The 22,016-nt window shown below is 46.5% G+C and overlaps 1 protein-coding gene across 16 annotated transcripts in view; it reads left to right on the forward strand.

Moving 5' to 3' along the window:
* WWC1 (WW and C2 domain containing 1) overlaps positions 1-22,016 on the forward strand; it is a 175,539-nt gene that overhangs the window by 99,941 nt on the left and 53,582 nt on the right. For all 16 annotated transcript variants that reach the window (XM_015141371.3, XM_015141372.3, XM_015141373.3 and 13 more), the window contains 6 exons: positions 2,762-2,838; positions 4,864-4,943; positions 11,735-11,864; positions 13,730-13,876; positions 15,147-15,220; positions 19,210-19,452. In XM_015141371.3, coding sequence (XP_014996857.1) covers positions 2,762-2,838; positions 4,864-4,943; positions 11,735-11,864; positions 13,730-13,876; positions 15,147-15,220; positions 19,210-19,452 — 751 coding nt within the window. The remainder of the gene's footprint in view (positions 1-2,761; positions 2,839-4,863; positions 4,944-11,734; positions 11,865-13,729; positions 13,877-15,146; positions 15,221-19,209; positions 19,453-22,016) is intronic.

Genomic DNA, 22,016 nt, shown 5'->3' on the forward strand with positions numbered 1-22,016 from the left:
CTTCACAGTGGTACTCCAGGGTGTAAACATTAAAGCTCATGGTGGCCCAGTTGGCGAGAATCTCTTCTTTTTGGCATCCTTTGTCTCCAGGATTTCTGGACATGCCCAAGGAACATGATGCATGCCTCAAGTCAGCCTTGGCATGACTGGTCCCCACAGCCAACCTCTCCCTGTCTGAGTCACGTCTTGCCATTTTTACAGGCTCTTCCATGCTGCTGCCACAGTCGCCTCAACATTGCCCCACAGTACAGACCCACGTCCAGAGGCACAGCCTGATGAGCAGGGTGGTTGGCAGGACACGGAGCTCATAGAACAGACATCCCCCGCTCCACCCCATACCCTTTGAGGACCTTTCTGTGTGTATTCCCAGGTTATTGCCACCCTGACTACTCCTGTCTTCTTTCACCCTGTTATTACTGTGGATCAGTGAGTGATAAATGGTGTTAACTGTCTTAATATTTTGTCGAAAGTATCTATTTGGGAAATACAGCAGGTCCTCAAATAACATCATTTTGTTCAAGGTCATTTTATTATAACATGATAATATTATAACCTCCCCACATTGTGTGCTTAAGGTGATACCTCCAGCTAAATATCCAACCAGGTCTATCCCTGAAATCCCCAAGTCCAGCAAAGACCAAAGGAATTAGACACCAGGAGATGAAAACTTTAAATTGGCAATAAAACATCTCTGTACATGGATTCCCTGTTCCATGCTTGAGACAAAGGCTACAAGGCTCTTGCCACCCCAGCATTGTCCTCACTCATCTCTTCTGGTAAACCTCGGTCGTCTTCTTCTCCATCATCATTATCATTGTAAATTCAGCAGAAACGCAACACTTCCTGTGGTGCCAAACATCTTTTATGTTATTATGCAGAGTAGTTTTCTCTTTCCCAAACTTCCAAATATTACATTTTAATGCCTTATGCATAACCAAAAGGCCTATTAAAATATTTTTAAAGAAAGCCAAACAGTAGCATTCCCCTCAAGACTGTCATGCCTACTTCCAGACACTGAAAATTGTCAGCAATCACCAAATAAGCTTCTCTATCCTCAGAAAAACCCAGATCTCAGCAGGTGATCTGGCTACATGTGAACATTAAAGAGTGTTCAGATGATAGCCAGGCACAGTGGCTCACACCTGTAATCCCAGCACTTTGGGAGGCCGAGGTGGGCAGATCACCTGCGGTCAGGAGTTTAAGACCAGCCTGGTCAATATGGTGAAACCTTGTCTCTGCTAAAAGTACAAAATTATCTGGGCGTGGTGGAGCGCACCTGTAATCCCAGCTACTCGGGAGGCTGAGACAGGAGAACAGCTTGAACTCAGGAGGCGGAGGTTGCAGTGAGCTGAGGTTGTGCCACTGCATTCCAGTCTGGGCAATAGAGTAAGACTTCATCTCAAAACATACAAAAGAAAAGAAAAGAAAAACCCAGATCTCAGCAGGTGATTTGGCTACATGTGAACAGGAAAGAGTGTTCAGATGCTAGTAGGTAGACAGGGGAGGTGATGAAATGGTTCCTACAGTGTGATTAAGGACTCAGGACTCACAGGAGAAATACTTCTCTGGCCTCTTGACCAAGAATAACTGTTCTTTTCTGAACAGTGGGATTGTGTTTACCTTAAGGACACCACAAATCTTATATCTGGTCCTATTTCCCCCTCACATTACCAGTTATGAGGCTCAGAGCCTGTCGCCAGTTTGTTTCCTTATCCTTATTTTCTCTTTGTCTCGTTTTCCTTAGTTTAAATGTATTTTACTATGTAGTGTTCACTTTCATAAGCCTTAAAATCCTTTTTCAAGACATAAATAAATACTATTTTTAAAATATAGTAAGGTTACAACTGCACGACAGAACCATGGGTATATACTGGAAGGCAACCTGGGAAAAAGATAATTGTATTAGGGTGGTAAGATTGTGTGTAATTTATTTTCCTTTTCGAATGGACATTAATATTATAAAGTACAATCAACAATACTTTTAGTTATTTTTTTCTGATTGTTAAAGCATATGTTTACTGTTTTTTTTAAAAAAAAAGATAAAAATATAAAGATGATAATATCATTTACCATCTAACTCTCTAGATATCAGTGTTCTCTTTGGTATTTTTTTTTCAGTCTTTTTAAAATGCATATGTGTGTGTATATTTGGAAACTGCATATTTTCCAAATTTAAATTATTCTTTTTTTTTTTTTTTTGAGACGGAGTCTCACTCTGTCACCCAGGCTGGAATGTGGTGGCGAGATTTCAGCTCACTGCAACCTCTGCCTCCCAGGTTTAAGCAATTCTCATACTTCAGTCTCCTGAGTAGCTGGGACTACAAGCGCCCGCCACCATGCCCAGCTAATTTTTGTATTTTTAGCAGAGACAGGATTTCCCCACATTGGCCAGGCTGGTCTTAAACTCCTGATTTCAAGTGATCCCCCTGCCTCAGCCTCCCAAAGGACGGGTATTACAAGCTTCAGCCACCATGCGTGGGCCCAAATATAAATTATTCTTTACACTTTTTTTGTAAACTTGCTTTCACATAATGAGTTTTGACATTTTCCCTTGTCGTTCAATATTCTTCATCCTCATTTTAAGTTGTGTAGTCCCCATTTACGCATGCACCATCTTTATGTAATAAATCCCCCTTTGTTGAACATTCAGGTTGTTCACTTTTAGTCCTTCCTTTCTAGGTTTATTTAGATGGCCAGTGAGTCAACTTTGCTGAAATCTGTTTCTTCTACTGATATTCTTGTTTTTCTTTTTTCCTTACAGTGGTCTCTGGTTCATCATCCAGCTCTAAGTATGACCCTGAGATCCTGAAAGCTGAAATTGCCACTGCAAAATCCCGGGTAGGACCTCTTCACCTATGCTATGTGCTAGTGATGGGTGCCACTGAGGTCTTAGGCCACAAGCCCACCCACAAGGCCAGAACAGATGCTTCAGCCAGGCTATGACAGCCAGTGCTAGCAAGGCCCTAAATAATAACAGTAGAAGCAGTAGTCACAGTAATAGTAATGGTTGTAGCAGCTGCCATTTCACAAGCAGTCACCATATACCAGGCACAGTGCGAAATACCTCATGTGTATTTTCCCGTGTCCTTGCAACAACTCTTTGAAATAACTACTGTCATCTGCATTTTTAAAATTTATTTATTTTTATTTATTTATTTATTTATTTTTTGAAACAGAGTCTTACTCTGTCACCCAGCGTAGAGTGCAGTGGTGTGATCTTGGCTCACTGCAAACTCTGCTTCCTGGGTTCATGCCATTCTCCTGCCTCAGCCTCCCGAGTAACTGGGACTACAGGCACCCGCCACCATGCCTGGCTAATTTTTTGTATTTTTAGTAGAGACGGGGTGTCACCACGTTAGCCAGGATGGTCTCGATCTCCTGACCTCATGATCCACCCGCCGTGGCCTCCCAAAGTGCTGGGATTACAGGCGTGAGCCACTGCTCCCAGCCGCATTTTATTTTATTTTATTTTATTTATTTATTTTCTGAGACGGAGGCTCACTGTGTCACCCAGGCTGGATGGAGTACAGTGGCGCAATCTTGGCTCACTGCAGCCTCCGCCCTCCCAGGTTCAAGCAATTCTCTTATCTTAGTCTCCCGAGTAGCTGGGATTACAGGCACACGCCACCATGCCCAGCAATTTTTGTATTTTTAGTAGAGATGGGGTTTCACCATGTTAGTCAGGCTGGTCTCAAACTCCTGACCTCAGGTGATCCACCTGCCTTGGCCTCCCAAAGTGCTGTGAACACAGGCATGAGCCACCACCAAGCTGTCATGTGCATTTTAAAGATGAGCAAACAGAGGCTTAGGGGAGCTAAGAAACTGGCCCAAGGTCACAAGAGATTCAAGTCTTACTCCAAAGTTTCTAATATAGTGTACTGTCTTCCTAGCTACTGATTATTCTGCAGTATCTTATTTTAATTACTTCATAATTACCTTAGGGAATAAATATTAGTATTTCCATTTTTACCAGTATGGAAACTGAGGCACAGCAGTGAAATTATTTGCTCATGGCAAAGTCAGTATTTTGAAAAGTGGTTTCGTTAAACTCAAAGAATTTAACAGTTTCCACAAACTCAAATGCCTGCAAGAAGACATAAATGAGGGATGTGGGCTGGGGGTGAGGCAGTAGAGAGTCGTGGTGACTGTGTAACCAGGAGAGGTCTGCCCAGTCTTAAAGGTAATTGCATTTGAATTCTAGTCTGTTGTGCCCGTGCTGGAATGTAGATTCAGTGTTACCAGATCTTCAGGTGTTTTCAGAAAGGAACTATGTGTCTAGGTTTATTATGTGAACTTTCTGAAGATTTGATTATTAGCAACTCATTTTAAAAGTTGAGTAATACAGTGTAAGCCACACAAACCAGCAGACCGAGCCTAGCTCCTAGGGCATGTCTTGCCACTAAAGTTACTACATTGCCTCTTGCCTCCATGTGAAGCACTCTCATAGCCTCTGCCAGCTTTAAGTGATCCAGGGCCCTGGGAATTGCCATTGTCCTCATCCATCAGAACAGGAAAGGGAGGCTCAGGATGGCAAGATGGCTTGAGAGAGGTCACACAGCAGGGAAGTGGGAAGGCCCACTCTATCCCAGGTCAGCTCCTGTCCACCTCCTGTTTCCCTGGAGCAAGGACTGGCTAGGAATCCCAGAAACACTGTCTGGGATGCTGACTGAATGGGCATCTGCAGAGACCAAGGCCAACATCGGTGATGGGAGGGGGCTCTGACCAGTGTGGCCCAATGGGTGCTGACCTGAGTCATTATGCAGGTGCAGTGGGAGGCTCTGCGTTCCCCTTCTAGGGAGAAGGCAGCCTGCACCTTGCTGTCAGCCTCTGACCCAGCCCCGTGTATGGTCTGCTGCCCTCCAGGTCAACAAGCTGAAGAGAGAGATGGTTCACCTCCAGCACGAGCTGCAGTTCAAAGAGCGTGGCTTTCAGACCCTGAAGAAGTAAGTGCACCCTGTGTCGCAGAGCATGGGGGCTGCTCCCCACCCAGGCTCCCCTCCTGCCCTGTCTCTCTCTCCTTCAATCCTTTTCCTCTCTTCTCAAAATGTGGCTCTCTCATCATTCAAGTTCTATTCCACTGGCATTTTCTGAAGATACTGCCACCCAAGAGTGGGATTTGGAAAGAGGAAACAGGAGTCATTTCAGACCACAGAACTCTCATTGTTCTGTGGACTTCTGAAGCCATTAAGATCTGTTCCACTCAGCCGAGTGTTACTATCCAGTCACAGAAACAAGCATTGCCGAGCATTTCCGTGCACACGCCTCATCTCTAGTCGATCCAGTAGGGTCCCATATGCACGCAAACAAAACACACTCCTTTCTTCCACTTCCCCTAAAAGCACTCACTAAGTGCTTCATTGAAGGAATAATGATCTCTTCTAGCGAAAACCAATTACCAGAAAAGTATGCACGATGCCATGTACATTGTGCTCTATGGGTGACTTAAGGAGTTTCCAGGATAACTTTCACCAAATATAATTTTCACCTTTAGAAGCTGAGCTGTGGCCAGGTAAAATACAGCTCTGTTGTGTCTTCATCTTCTCTTTTATTTTTTTTTAACTTTTATTTTAACTTCGGGGTACATGTGCAGGTTCATTATACAGGTCAACTTGTGTCATGGGGGTTGGTTGTACAGATTATTTCATCACCCAGGTATTAAGCCTAGTACCCATTAGTTATTTTTCCTGATCCTCTCCCTTCTCTCACCCTCCACCCTCCCAGAGGCCTCAGTCTGTGTTTTTCCCCTCTGTGTGTCCATGTATTCTCATCATTTAGCTCCCACTTACAAGTGAGAACATGCAGTAGCTTTGTTGTTTCTTTTTTTTTTCTTTTCTTTTTTTTGAGATGGAGTCTCACGCTGTCACCCAGGCTGGAGTACAGTGGCCGGATCTCAGCTCACTGCAAGCTCCGCCTCCTGGGTTCACGCCATTCTCCTGCCTCAGCCTCCCGAGTAGCTGGTACTGCAGGTGCCCGCCACCTTGCCCGGCTGGTTTTTTGTATTTTAGTGGAGATGGGGTTTCACCATGTTAGCCAGGATAGTCTCGATTTCCTGACCTTGTGATCCGCCCACCTCGACCTCCCAAAGTGCTGGGATTACAGGCGTGAACCACCATGCCTGGCACTTTGTTGTTTCTTAAGAGAATGTGCCACTGCACTCTAGCCTGGGCAACAGAGCAAGACTCCATCTCAAAAAAAAAAAAAAAAAGAGTAGTTGTGTTACCTGTCCTGATTGTGACTATACTAGCTAAGCTTTGTCAAGCAGTTACTCTGTGCCAGAGAACCCCTGCAGTGTTTCCACGCAAGTGTGCTCCTTTGATCCTACAGCAACACTATAAGGAATGCTTTGTTATCTAACTACCCACATTTTATAGATGAGAAAACTGAGTCACTTAGCAGGTACTCAAGAAAGATTAGCTTATTGTGGCTGGGCACGGTGGCTCAGACCTGTAATCCCAGCACTTTGGGAGGCCAAGGTGAGAGGATCGCTTGAGCCTGTGAGTGGGAGGTTGCAGTGAGCTGATTGCACCACTGCACACCAGTCTGAGTGGCAAAGTGAGACGCTGTCTCAAAAGAATGAAAGAGAGAGAAAGAGAAGAGGAGGGGAGGGGAGGGAGGAAGGAAGGAAGGAAAGAAGGAAGGAAAGAAGGGAGGGAAGAAGGGAGGGAAGAAGGAAGGAAGGAAAGGAAACAGAAAGAATGAGAGAGAAAGAAAAAGCCCTCCAGTCTGGGTGACAAAGTAAGACCCTCTCTCCAAAGAAAGAAAGGAAGGAAGGAAGGAAGGAAGGAAGGAAGGAAGGAAGGAAGGAAGGAAGGAAGGAAGGAAGGAAGGAGAGAGAAAGAAAGAGAAGGAAAGAGAGAGAGAGAGAGAGAAAGCCCTGCAGTCTGGAGACAAAGTGAGACCCTGTCTCGAAGAAAAGGAAAAAAAAGGAAGAGAAGAAAGAGAGAGAGGGGGAGAGAAAGAAATTAAGAAAGGGAGCGAGAAAGATGTTAGCTTATTGTTATTATTAACTACAGCATGTAACTGAGACTCATTCATTGAATTGTGTTCAGTGTATCCAATGGGCTCACTGGACAATCATTACGAAGGTCACCTGGTAGCCCTCTCAGAAGCTCTAGGCAGGACACTCGGCAGCTTTCTGCCTTCCAAGGGGGCATCTCACTTACATTCCCAGGGAGGCCACACCTGCATGGATGGCTATTTCTTGCTTTTTGTCTCTCCCTGACTACTATACCTTTTCCTCATTCCATGAATTTCAAATCTACCCTCATCATTCTGTGGCCATAGCCCCAAGCCTTTGGATGTCTATACACATGCTATAAGAAATATGTATATGGCTTTATATTATTACAAATTGTCTGTAATTTTTGTATCTTACAAAGTATGGCTTTCTATATGTTTACATCTTTGTTATATACATGTTATTCATATATGTGTATATACATATACCAATCTTGTCTCTCAAACCAGATTCTGAATTGTTAAGACCTGGAACCATGCTTTATGCTTCTTGGTAATCTTCAGTAGCACCAATGACAGTTTGGAGCAATAGTTATAAGCTTAGAAAATGCCTATTTTTGACCTATTAAAGCAATAGCCTGATTCCTCCACTTTGCAGCAAAACAGCTTCTGAGCACACAGTTTAAGGGCTACTCACTCCCGTCATCTTACTGAATGGGTTCTCCCTGCCTCCTGGCTCCTGCAGTCCTCAAGAGCTTCTGGTTAGAACACTTCCCATTATTCTCTGAGCCACCGCAAACCTGTTTTACCACTTTGTCGCCCTGTAGCAGCATTGAAAACTCTTGTTGTTTGGTAAGCTGATGCTGAAACCCCGGAGACAAGCCTCCTTTCTTCCCCTCTCCGTCTGCCCCATGTTTGATATCAGGCCCAGATAAGACTCCATGGCAGCTCCAGCCGCCCACACTCCTTCGCCGGAAGCCGGGCTCTGCGTCCAGTGTGGAGGAAGATGCCTCCTTTAATGTACACCTTGGCAGAGAGAGTCAGGAATGTAGTCTTGAGAGGCAGGTGGTCAGGGTTCAAATCCCAGTTCCCTGGGTCCTTGGAAAAGTGACTTAACCCCTGTGAGCTTTCAGTTCATTTGAAAAACTAGGGGTTGTAAAGATTGAATTGGAAAATCCGTGTCAAGTGTGTGGTAGTGTCTGGCATGAGGGAAGAGCTCCTTGAGAGTGGGCTGGGGTGGTGACCTCTAGCTGGTTGCCTGCTTGTATTGGGAAGGGAACTCGGATGAACTCTACGTCTGCCCTAGGCTAGATGGTGTGCCGGGGAAGCACTTCACACCAGCCACCTCATTTCATTCTCTTCACCCCCTTTTAAGAGAAGTTTCTGTCCTGCCATATATTACAGATGAGGGCACTGGCGGGGTTGAAAACATGCCCAGAGCCACCCAGCTTGCAGGTGTCAGGGCTAGGGCTGAAACCCAGGACTACTGGATTTTGAAGTTCATGTCTCAATACCTCTCTTCCCAGCATCATCCCAGATAACTCCCTCCTCATTCCCAGAAAATGTAAGGCCTCTTTTTCAGAGTCTAACGGATGCTATCCAGTCACTTCTACTTCTGTGCCTACTCTTATGGCAGAACATGGGGAAAGGTACAGCTTATCCTTAAGGAATTTCCAGGATAACTTTAACCACATGTAATTTCCCCTTTTAGAAAATTTCTCTTTAGCAGCCAAAAGCTCTGTTGTTTCTTTCTTTTTAGACGGAGTCTCACTCTGTCACCCAGGCTGGAGTGCAGGGGCACGATCTCGGTTCACTGCAACCTCCACCTCCCAGGTCCAAGCGATTATCCTGCCTCAGCCTCCTGACTAGCTGGGACTACAGGCACATGCCACTATGCCTGGCTAATTTTTTATATTTTTAGTGGAGATGGGGTTTCACCATGTTAGCCAGGATGGTCTCAATCTCCTGAGCTGGTGATCTGCCCACCTAGGCCTCCCGAAGTGCTGGGATTACAGGCGTGAGCCACCATGCCCGGCCAGCTCTGTTGTTTTTTAAGAGCAGCTATGTCACCTGTCATGATTGTGATGATACCAGTTAAGCTTCCTTGGGCAGTTGAGTTACTCTGGGCCACGAATCCATATTGGTTCAATTCATAGTGAGCAACCTGTTTAAAAAAGAGAGAAGGGAAAAGGTTGATGAGGATTAAAAGTTGCCTCTTGGAGGAGGTTGCAAAGAAAAATCAAGATGAAACCTTGGGACTTTGACTTGCCAGCTCCCTTTCTAATAGGGAAGAGTGGAGACCAGGCATCTCCCCCTATGGGAGGAGGGCAGTGCAGCGCCTCGCCCTGCCGTGCCCAGGTAGGAGGTGTCTGGACAGGACCAGGAGTCGGCTGCTGTCAGCCTTTGCCCCACCTCTCTGTGGCTACCGGGTGTGTGAATCTCTAAAGCCCTGAAGAGAAGACAGCTGAGGGATTTGGAACTCCTAAAACACATGCATCCCCACATACACACACACACACACACACACACACACACACACACACACACACACACACACACACACACACACTTTTCTTTCCCTTAAAAAAAAAAAAATTCATTCACCGAGTGTATAATGGTGACCCTTTGTTCTCCCCCCACCCCCTCCCCACCCAGCTTCATCCCAAGAGTGTTCCCTCTCAGAGCTGCTCTCTGGAGCCAAATTCCAGAGGCCAGGTTGCTAAGGCCCTTGAAGAAATCAGGTAGAGGCTGTCGGAAGCCCAGCAGACAAACCGCTTCTGTCTCATCCTGCCAGGGATTCAAAGCCATTCTCGCCCTGTTGACAGAGGACAGCTGGGCACAGCCCCCTCCCCAGAGTCCCCAGCCCTCGGACATGCTCCAACAATGTCTCCCTGCACCTCCTATGCCCATCTGCAGCAGGGCCACTGCCTGTCCCGGACACTGGCTCTGGGGAGCCTCCTTGCCACGGAGCATCTTCTAAGCTCCCTCAGACTAATTTTTCAGACTAAATCTGGGGCCAGTCCTTGCCGACCTGATAGGCCTGCCCAGGCCCAAGTCCTGGAAAGGAATAGACGGGCTATTTTTAGTGGGGAGACATAAACGGGGCTTTGTTTTCTCTCCATGGAGGCTGAAGTAACCGCAGAGGGAGGCTGTGTTGAGACCTCGCTCCATGCCTGCTCTCTCCTCTGCTCGGAGGCGCAGACGATGAGGCCAGGATGAAAACCTGCTCGTGCTCAGGATTCCCCATGAGGGTTATTTTTAGCCCAGGACAGTTTGGCCTGTAGCAGAAAACCACAAAGGAATGCCTGTGAGCAGTTTCTCATGCTGAAATAATGAGTTTGTGGTGTTCCCGCAGACTGTAAAACTCCTTTTTCTCCACCTTGGACTGAAACCTCAGGCCTAGCCTGTGGCGAAAGTGTGATGTAGTTAAAATGCATCTCTGTCCCCAGAACCTATTTGACACCTGGGCGCTCCTTCTCCAGAAGCTCACCCCTGCCTGTCTGGTTTGGTCTGACCTTCAGAAAACTACATCAGGACGCATCCCGCTTTTTTTTTTTTTTTTAATTTTTCTCCCATCAAAATGAACCTGTATAAGCTCTCCAGGCTAGAAGCATTTTAATCCCTTATGTTTGTACAGTAATTCCTAGTTTATCACAAGATGTTCCATCCCGTATTCCATTTGATGTTCCTGACAACTCCATGAATGTGGGTTAGGCGGATAACATTTTCCAGGCTTTTTAGAGGAGCAAACCAAGGCTCTGTGTGTTTGAGAGACGACCCCAGGATCATCCTACTAACGGGTAGTAGGGCTGGGAGTTTTTCATCCTTCTGTCCTTTTCTTCATTGTGTTCATTAGCTCAACACATGCTTATTAAAGACAGTGGTTCTTGACCAGCATGATTTTGCTCCCTCTCCCTCAACAGACATTAGGTAATACTTGGAGATATTTTCAGTTGTCACCATTCAGGGTGAGGGTACCAACAGCATCCTGTGGGGCGAGGCCAGGGAGGCTGCTAAACATCATACAATGCACAGGACAGCCTGCCCTCCCTCCAAAAAAGAGTGAGACAAACATGTTCAACTCTGCCTCCTGTTCCCAAGCCTCCCAGAGTCAAGTCAAAGATGCTACCACATAAACTATGATACATAAACTGTCACACAATGTAACAACTGCAGAGTCACAACTATGTGTGATGTATATGGGAAGCTCCTACCCAGCCTGGAGGACCCAGGGAAGTAATCAGGGAAGGTTTCCCGTAAGAGCTGATGTTTAGAGGACACTGACTTCACAAGCAATGTTGCTTCTGCACCCCCACACATTGGCTGTGTAACAGGAACCTTCTCTGCCTTTTTCTTTTTTCCTTTTCTTTCTTTCTTTCTTTTTTTTGAGACAGAGTCTTGCTCTGTCTCCCAGGCTGGAGTGCAGTGGCGTGATCTCGGCTCACTGCAACCTCTGCCACCATGCCCGGCTAATTTTTGTACTTTTAGGAGAGACGGGGTTTCACCATGTTCCTCAGGTTAGTCTTGAACTCCTGACCTCAAGTGATCCACCTGCCTTGGCCTCCCAAAGTGTTGGGATTATAGGTGTGAGCCACCATGCCCAGCCCGGGACCTTCTGTGCCTTATCCCACAAGTGGGACCTACGGAGGCAGGATTAGCAGGACAGAGGGAGGGGCCTTCTTAAGGAACTGAAGTCCTGTGGTCTGTGCTTTTCCCCTGGGGAGACCCTGTCCCTCACCCTATCTAAGGCTGACCTTTCCCATTAACTGTCTCCTAGAATCGATAAGAAAATGTCTGATGCTCAGGGCAGCTACAAACTGGATGAAGCTCAGGCTGTCTTGAGAGAAACAAAAGCCATCAAAAAGGCTATTACCTGTGGGGAAAAGGAAAAGCAAGATCTCATTAAGGTATGCAAGTTCCTGTTGATGTGGGTGCCATCTTGATTTCTCCTGAGTATTCCTGTATGCCAGTCTTACGCGGACTATTTCTACATGGTACACACATTGCTGAATTCTCATTACCAGTCTTCCTGGGGTTTTGGTTCCATTTCATAGAGGAGGACGTGGAGGCTCAGAAGCATTAAGTGACTTGCATAAGGTCACACAGCTAGTGTAAATGGCAGAGTTGGAATGGAATTCATCTGGCCTAGTCCAAAGGCCACATCCTTGCCACTAGCTTTAATTACCTGACTTATTTTTTCTTTGTTTTTTTAACTTTTATTTTTTAATAGAGGGAGTCTTGCTATGTGGCTCAGGCTGCTCTTGGTAACTGCTGGGCTCAAGTGATTCTCCCACCTTAGCCTCCCAAAGTGCTGGGATTACAGGCGTGACCCAGTGCACCTGGCCTCTGACTTATTTTTCAAAGAATCAAATGGAGAGAGGTGGTTTCAACATCATTAACCTTTGACATCAAAATGTAGCATCTCTATAAGCATTTCATTGTGTGTTCTGCCTCTATGCTGGGAACTGAACAAATTATAATAGATATTATATAATGTGCCAGGTGATTATGCCAAGCCTTTTGCATGCATCATGTCTCATCTCTTAAATCAACCCTAGTTTATCCCCATCCTACAGAAAAAAGACTGTACAACTCAGAGAGGAAGCTAGAGCCATGATTCAAACCTGTGAACCCCTGGCTCACAGACCCATCCTCTTACCCCCTGTACATATCACCTCCGCTTCCGGGAACCACCCTGACCTCAGATATTTCACTGGCAGATTAGGAGTCCTCAGAGATGCTGTAAATGACTTAGTGGAGGAAGCTGTATGCTCTATGACAAACAGAACAGTTTCGAAGCTCCCGCCCAGGACAGCAGCCCAGTGAAAACATTTAGATGAGGACCTCATGGACAGTGAGGCATGTTCCTGTTCTGATTAGTAGTTGAGATCGCAGAGCCTTAAGCCAGATAGACCAGGTCCAAATCTTGCCTCGGTCAATTGCCAGCTTCTCATCAATAAACTGGGGATAATCATAGGTCATTCTTTGCATGAGTATTGTCAGGATTCAGTGAGACTCTGGTAAAGCTGACAGTTGTTGAGTATGGGCTGTATTCACTTGTCATCTCGTTTAATCTCATTTAATCAAGATGATTGCCCTGTGAGATAGGACCTGTGATTCTTCCCCCTCCCCTTTTTTATTTTAAGAACCAGGGTCTTGCTCTATTTATTGCCCAGGCTGGAGTGCGGTGACACAGTCATAGCTCACTGCAGCGTCGAACTCCTGGGCTCAAGCAATCCTCCCACCTCAGCCTCCCGAGTAGTTGGAACTACAGACATGCACCGCCACACCCAGCAATTCTTTTTTTTTTTTTCGGAGATGGGGGTCCCGCTATGTTGCCCAGGCTGATCTTGAATTCCTGGCCTCAAGTGATCCTCCCACGTTGGCCTCTGAGAGCACTGGGATTACAGGCATGAGCACCCAGCCGATTATTCTCATTTTACAGGAGAGGAAATCGAGGCAAAGAGAGGTTATTCAGCTAGGTCAAGTCACACAGCTGGGAAGCAGCAGAGCGGGGGTTCCAACTAGGGCAGTGTGGCTCCAGAGTCGGCATCCACACCGGTTTCTCCTATGTCATAGGCCCAGCACAGAGCCTGGCACACAGCAAGGACCCACTCAATGCTAGCTCTCTATCACAGGATCAGTAGGATGTCTGGGGAGGGCATGGGTTCCTAAATTAAGGGAGGGTAGAGAGGGAAGCACGGGGAGCGTGGCAGACCCAGAGCTCCCTCCTGGGAAGGCGCATCACTGACCCTGCTCTCCCTTCCTTCAGAGCCTTGCCATGTTGAAGGACGGCTTCCGCACCGACAGGGGGTCTCACTCAGACCTGTGGTCCAGCAGCAGCTCTCTGGAGAGTTCGAGTTTCCCGCTGCCGAAACAGTACCTGGATGTGAGCTCCCAGACAGACATCTCGGGAAGTGTGAGTAGACAGGGCAGGATGCTGGGGTCCTTCCACAGGATGGCAGCTGGGAGGCTGCTGTAGTGAGCAGCTGCCTTCTCATGGCTCACCAGGGAGCTGGCCAGGGGCTCTCTGCGGGGCTGGCTGCTGCCTCAGCCCTCTGGAGCTCTGTTCTCTTACAGACCTCCTGGCCCCAGGAGGAAATGATGTGATGACGTGGAGGAAAAGCCTGCAGAAATGGCCCTTAATATTGCCTGGCCAGGTGCTAGCGTCTCTTAATGCTGCACAGAAAGCATGTTTAAAGGACAAAATATCTTTCTCTGTGTTTTGTTTTGGTTTGGTTTTTTTCATACTCTTTTGCAGTTCTGTTTCCATTTTTCTTTCCCCAACTGGACAGCAGAGGATATTTTCCTCCTGTTAGTCTCAAAACAATGCATGCAGCTTTCAGGCAGCTGCTTGACTCCCAGTTCCTAAGCTCAGTCCAGTCCTAGTTATGAATAGTGAAAGCGCTGTCCAGATGTGGCTCAGGAAAAGGTTAGAGTAGGGCTGACCCACGGTGCCTCGTAACTTTTGGAGAGCTTTTGTTTTACTAGAGCCAGCAACATTGAACGAATCCGCCTTCCAGCCTCTGTGGCAAACAGCCTCTAAATGCTGTTCCTGAGTTCCATAGCTGTCTTCCCACTTGTCCAAGGGTGACCGGTGAGCCTTGTAGCCTCTTGCTGCTCTTAACAGACTAGCACAGCAAAAGAGGCTGTCCCTTCCTTCCCCACACCACCATGTGTCCAGCTACTAGCCATCTGCAGGCCAAAGTATTTGTAAAGGAGCTGTATGCCTCTTTGTGAGTGCTGGGGTCTTCTCCCCACCTACCCAGTGTTTCACTCCTGACTGCAGCCTCTCTGAGTTTTCTATGGATCCCCTCCCCAGTGCCCCCAGAATGGCTTTCTTGATATTGGCTATCCCTGTTTCCTCCTCACCAACTGTCCTCCACGCTTCTGTGGCTTGAATTGGCACCAAGCCAAGCCATTGGGGGCTGCAAGATGATATTCTGGGCCTTTGGCTTCTGTTTTCAAAGTGATCGATGTCTGAGTGTATGGCTCTTCCCGTGGCCTGAAGGGAGGAAAGTGTTTTTGCTTCACCAGCTTCCCTGCGATCTGCACCGCCAGCCCCATCAGCGGGGGCTATTCTTGGCTACTGCCCACTCAAGCTGCCAAGTCTCTCATGAGCCCTTGAAACCCAACTCAGCACCGGCCACAACAGCCACATAATTCCTGACTTCGTTCTTCTCCTCCAGTTCAGCATCAACAGCAACAATCAGTTGGCAGAGAAGGTCAGATTGCGCCTTCGATATGAAGAGGCCAAAAGAAGGTAATTGGGCTGGGGCTAGGGGCAGGATGGTTCAAAAATAATAACTACTATTGTAGAATGCCTGCTCTGTGCTTGGCTTTTCATACACTTCGTCGTCTTTAATCCTCACAAAGATTATGAAGATAGTTATTATCGTCTTTATATTTTCATCCTCTCTGAAATTCAGAGAGGAAATGACTCACCCAGGACACTTCACAAGATAGAGAGTGAAACTATGCTTTGAACCCAGATCTGTTTAATCTGAAAGCCGAGTTATCTTCCCACTTGCCTGTCTTGATTTCTGTAACCGAGGCTTTCCCATGATCCTATAAGCATTTTGGTTTGAAGGAGCACAACTGGAGTTTCAGCAACAGGCTGAAAAGATTGTGGACACTACCTGCTTCAGTGTCTCCTGCACAGCTGGGAGCAAGCTGGGCTTTTAAGCAGTATAGACCTCTGGGTTTAGATGTTCTGTGGCTTCACAGAATCCTAAGCAGTCGGGTTCCACTACCACAAATAAAATCAAAATAATAATCAAAGCTGACATTTTTAGAGCATCTGTTATAGGCCTAAACAAATTTTTTTTTTTAATTACTTTGTTTTCTTTTTTAGAGACAGGGTCTCACTATGTTACTCAGGCTGGTCTTGAACTCCTGGCCTTAATCGATCCTCCCACCTCAGCCTCCTGAGTGGCTGGGATTACAGGCATGCACCACTACACTTGGCTGAGATTGTTTATTGTACTAAAACATTTGTGCATGCATCTTCTCATTTAATTTTAAAAGCAACCTTATAGCAGAGGGTCTCTCTTATTATCTCCATGTTAGACAGGAAAAAGGTAAGACCAAGATATTTCATGACTGTTCCAGATGGTAGAGGCAGAATTTGAACCCTGGACAATCGGGCTTCAAGTTCATGATCTTTCTGTACTCTGAGCCAGCGTTACTGGCAAAGAATGCCCTGGGCATTGTGGTGTGGATGGAAGCCAGGCACATTGCATCCATTCCTTCCTAGACTAAGTTGTCTGGCCTGTGGACCTTCTCAGCCAGGCCAGGTGAAGTATGGCAGTGCCCAGCTCTGCCCCTCTGCCAACTCTGTGTGAATAGTAGAACTCTGCGGAAACGACAGAAATCTGATAGAAACCAGAGAAAGCAAAAAAGGGAATGTATTGTCTTATTTAACTCCAAAGTCCTAAGATACCTACCTTCAGGCACAGCTGGATCCAGGGACTCAGATGATGTTACACAGACTCAGTCTCTCTCCTTCTCTTCACCCTGCTTGCCTTTATGTTGGCTTTACTCTACAGCAGACTTTCCTGTCAAAGTGACAAGGCAACTCCCAGCAATTTGGAGCTTACACACTACCAGGTTAGCAATCCCTGCAGAAAGGGGGCCTACCTTTCCCGATAGTTTTAACTAGCCTTGGGTTTGAGACTCCCTGCCTTTTTTGGGTGAACCAAGCATTGTTACAGGGCAGCTAGGGGTGGGCAAAATTAGAATTCTGTAAAGATCTAGGCATGCATCATGTTTCCAGTGCTGTGAAGGGTCGGCTGTATGGGAACCAGGTGACTTCAAAGTACGAAAAGAGTGGTTTCTCAAAGACAAATTGGAATATTATTAACAAAAGAAGAACGAATTGAATACTGGTCAGGTAGAAAGAAACAGATGTCCTATGTACTATTTCAGCTCCCCCAGGGGTCCAGCAAAACAGCAAGACCTCTGTATTTGGACAGCCACTTCTTGTCCTCTCTGAAGGGGACCACTCTGAACCTTGGATCTGTTCCATCCTGCAGGAATGCCTATCTTAGATGGTCAGTCCTAGAGACACTAAAGGACTGCAGTGTTCCCTCTGGAGTTGAGCTGTTAGACTTCTCATCACAGAGCTTCCTAGCTCATCTGACTTTATCCAGCCTCTTGCTTCCCCCTTCCGCCGAAGCTCATTTTAGTGTAAAGGACAGAGCAGCCTGCTCAATGGGAAAGCAAGCTGCAGGACTTGAAAGAGGGGAAGGGAGGTGTCAGTAATGCAAGGAGGGTCTGATCATTGGATGTCAAGTTTTGTCACACATGCGTTTCTGAGAAGAGAGACTAGTTGTTTTTATCAGATTCTTAAAGGGATGTGGCCCGAAATTTAAGGAGCATTGGCATAGGGAAAGAGAAAGTACATCCAGTAAAGCATCAGTCACTTCCCAATGTCCTGCATATGGGGGAGCCTCTGCCAGGCCTTACCATACCATTTCATTCTCAAAGTACTGGAGAACAGCAGCTACAAAGTTGTCTCAAAGCCAATCTTGATAGATTACTGTATACATGAATATAAATTTAAATAACTAACTACAGTCAGTCCTCTGTACCCATGGGGATTCAACCAAGGATCAAAAATATCCAGGAAAAAAAAATTAAAAATAATACAAATTTTTAAATATAGTGTAACAACTATTTATGTAGCATTTACATTGTGTTAGGAATTATAAGTAATCTAGAGATGATTTAAAGTATACAGGAGGATGTACATAGGTTATATGCAAACACTGTGCCATTTTATATAAAGCACTTGAGCATCCATGGATTTTGGTATCTGGGGTAGGTCCTGGAACCAATCCCCTGCAGATATCAAGGGTCACGTGTATAGGAATTCCTCCTGGGATACTTGGCTGGGGAACAAGCAAATCTAGCTAGGTTTCTCTACGTGGAATTTTTGCTACACATCATGGTGAATTTTGTCCCCAGCAGTGTTCTGATAAAGTAAGAAATGGGCCACATTGTCTGCAGGTAAGATTGAACTGGGAGTTCAGAGTCCTCTGGTCTCAACAAGTATTGGCCACGTTTATGATTTGCAGTCTTAGGTGCATCATATCCTCCCTGGGCATCTGTCCAACCAGGTGAACAAACTCCTATCTTACCCTTTAGGGGTGGGGTGGCCAGGGCATGAGAGCTGATGGTACTTTGCAGAGGCCAAGTCCTAAAGGATGATGTCATGATTGTTGTTAGCTATTTGTAGCAGTATTCGTTGTTATACTGTGAATCTTATTTTGACTCAATGATAATAACACCGAAGGTCTATATAACACCTGGCAATGTATAAAGGGCTCTTAATGCTGTGTTCTCACATAACCCACCCTATAGGTAGCATATCATCTCTGCCTTAGAGATGAGGATACTGAGTCTTAGAGCAGTTAAGGGATAAGGCTGCCAGCTCTTTCCTTTAACTCTTATTTAGTGCCTGCAGTATACCAGTCACTGTGCTAGAAGCTTGTGATACCAAAATGATTTCTTGAGAAACGGTCCCTTCCATCAGGAAGGCCAGAGCGAGCCAGGGCTCCAACTCCAGGCCTTTGACCCCAAATCCACAGTTGTTCACACAGTGCCACTACCTCTCTCTGACTTGAGAATACGTGGTCAGTAGTTGTAGTCTTAGTGGTCCAGAACTGCCAGTGACTCAGTACTTGCTATGTGCCAGGCACCCTTCCCAATCATTCTGATGAATGAGTTTTTCTCACCTTTATAGCCTAGGGAATTGGCCCAATGTTACGTACCTAATAAGTGATCACGCCAGGTCATAACAACAGTAGCGAGGACTTACTATGTGCCAAGTACAGTGCTTTGCAGGTTACAGATTATATCATAAAACCTTCAACCAAAATGGCATGAGGAAAGGGCTTCTGTTATTCCCTTCAGAGAGCTGAGCAACTTGCCCAAGGCCACACAGCCAGTGGTAAGAGGTTAGTGCCTGGTGATGAATTCACATCTCTATTGTACCAGGAACAGGGCTAAGGACATTGCCTTGTTCATGTCTGCACCCCATCCCTGCAGAGCCTAATTCCTTGTTGGCACATGGTAGGCACCCACATGTGTTTATTTAGAAAAAAAAAATAGGTTCCTTGAGACGACATGCTGATCAAAGGAAGACAGTAACTGTCAAAGATTGCTCTGAGATGTCTGTTTCCTTGTGGCATCTCCTGTTCCCGCAGTGCCATTAGGCACACCAGTCATGCTTGCTTTCTTGGCCCCCAGGATCGCCAACCTGAAGATCCAGCTGGCCAAGCTTGACAGTGAGGCCTGGCCTGGGGTGCTGGACTCAGAGAGGGACCGGCTGATCCTCATCAACGAGAAAGAGGAGCTGCTGAAGGAGATGCGCTTCATCAGCCCCCGCAAGTGGACGCAGGGGGAGGTGGAGCAGCTGGAGATGGCCCGGAAGCGGCTGGAAAAGGACCTGCAAGCAGCCCGGGACACCCAGAGCAAGGCGCTGACGGAGAGGTGGGGCTGGGGTCCCAGGGTGTGTAGGACCCTTCTCTCACTGGCAGTCTGTCCTCAGCCCCCAGATGGCGGAAGGATGAGGGGGCTCCAGGCCCCTGGGCTCCACCCTGAGCATGCTCAGTTCAGAGATCTCTCAGATTGCCGACATAGGAAATCAGGAAAGATGATTCATCATCCAGTGCACCAGCTACCCTGGTCCTTTGCATGGTGAACCATGCTACCAAAAAGTCTGCTTAGGTGCAGGATTTCAAAAATGTATCTTCTGACTCAATTAAGCCACATAACTATATAATTTAAAGCAGTCATTTTCCATTTTTTTGACAGTGATGCACATTTTATACTGTGACCTGACACAAGGTTCACAAAATAGTGCATGCTCTTTCTACCTGTGATGGTCCTCTGATGTTTTCTCTCTTCTACCTGTGATGGTCCTCTGATGTTTTCTCTCTTCTATTGCATTTTGTTTCATGCAGTTCATGACTCACCAAATTGATTTCACCCCATGCTAAGTAAGGGGTTGCAGTTTGCAGTTTGAAAAACACTGGTCTGGGTGGGGGTTGCAAACTGGCATGCTTATAGGAGCCAAGCAGGTCACAGAAATGCTGGAGACCCACCTGGCAGTGGTCTGTGTCAGACCAGAGTGCACAGACCCCACTGGTCTAGAGCAGGTGCTGTCTGTCTCCTGCAGCAAATGGGAGTACAGGCCTCGGGCTGCCAGAGCTGCCTGTACTTCAAACAAAAGAGTTGTTTGGATTTTTTATTTTTAAATATTGGGAACTAATCCAGAAGTTTTTTTCAAAAAATGCAAATCAGCCTCATCTATAGGCCTGATATAACCTAAAAGCCACTGGTTTATATTCTCTAATTTAGACCTTATCATAGACATTGTCTTTGTTTATTTCCTTCAGTGTTCCCACCAACCTCCACACCCACACTGCACCGAATGCAACACTGTGTTCACCATAGGCTTTACGCTCTCCAGCTTCAAGTTCATTCATTCATTCTGTTCAACAGCCAATGTTTACTCATTCATTTGAGAAACGCTTTGCTGCACGGATTGTGTGTGCAAGGCAATTTGGGGGATTCAGAAATTAACAAGATATGGTCCCTGCCCCATGACCTTTAAATCTATTATACTTATTTTCACCACGTTTTTCGCAGGAGCCTTTATTCAGCAAGGTCCCTGCCCCTAAGGAGCTTAGAAGTGAAGCTGGTGATTTTCAAGTGTGTGTGTGTGGTGTGTGTTTGGAATATGAGCAAGGGAATTCCTTCTTCTAGTGAAATCAGAGGAAGAAGCCCGGCTTATGAAGCAAGTAAACGTGCCTAGTGCCTCAGTTGAAGCAGTCGGGAGTCCTAGAGAGGCCTGTCTGTGCTCACTCTGTCACCCCACCATGGGTCTTCCAGGGAGCCCTCGAGCTCTAAGGTGCCCAGCCTGCAGTACCATCCTAGCAATTGAGTGAGCCCCACTTGCACATGGCATGGTGCCAGGTGGATCAGGTTCACCAAGTTCTCGCCTAGCTTCCCATGGCTTCAGAGACTCTCTTGACTTGTTGATGGCGGGAATCTCTCCCCACTAGTTGCTTAGTCAGAACTGCTAGCAGTAATGTCCAAAGTGTATCCATTTCCTCTCTTCCGTTCTTCATTGGCAGCAGCAGCTGATTAGCCCTGACCCACCACCCATTGGTGGGAGAAGGAGAAGGACAGAGCTTGAATAATTGGTGTTCTGCAGTCCTTGGAAGCACCTTGCTAGAAGTCTTCTTTAGCACCACGACTCCATTATGCTTTCTCTGGGATTTTGTGCTTTGGGGATAAGGCCTGTGTCTGTAACATGCCTGTAGTGTTCGTTGAAAGAATAAATGGTTAGCTGGCCCAGGCAGATCCTTACTAGGCTTCTGTGTATATATCCTGGTCTTTATACCCATTCCCTGGGTTGCTCACTTGCTCCCAGACCCTATAACTGCCACTGGGAGGCCCTTAGCTATTCATAGTCCCCACAGCCAGCAGCTGAAGAGAGCAGACTCATGGCAGCTTCACTCCTTGTTGGGTCAAAAGGAACACGCTTCTCACTTGCTGATCTTGAGCAAGTCATTGACCAATTTGGGTTTCACTTGCCTAATAGGGAAAAAACAGGATACATTAAGTCCTCACTTAACATTTGTTAGTAGGTTCTTGGAAAACTGTGACTTTGAGCAAAACGACATACAATGAAACCAATTTTTTTCCATCAACTTTATGTTTTATTTCTATTTTTTTCGAGATGGAGTCTTGCCCTGTCACCTAGGCTGGAGTGCAGTGGCACGGTCTCGGCTTACTGCAACTTCCGCCTTCTGAGTTCAAGCAATTCTTCTGCCTCAGCCTCCCGAGTAGCTGGGATTACAAGTGTGCGCCACCACACCCAGCTAATTTTTGTATTTTAGTAGAAATGGGGTTTCACCATGTTGGACAGGCTGATCTCAAACTCCTGACCTCAGGTGATCCACCTGCCTCAGCCTCCCAAAGTGCTGAGGTTACAGGCGTGACCCACTGCAGCCAGCTCCATCAGCTTTATTAAAAAATGACGTTAT

This window comes from Macaca mulatta, chromosome 6, assembly GCF_049350105.2.
Source record: "Macaca mulatta isolate MMU2019108-1 chromosome 6, T2T-MMU8v2.0, whole genome shotgun sequence".
Lineage (NCBI taxonomy): Eukaryota > Metazoa > Chordata > Mammalia > Primates > Cercopithecidae > Macaca > Macaca mulatta.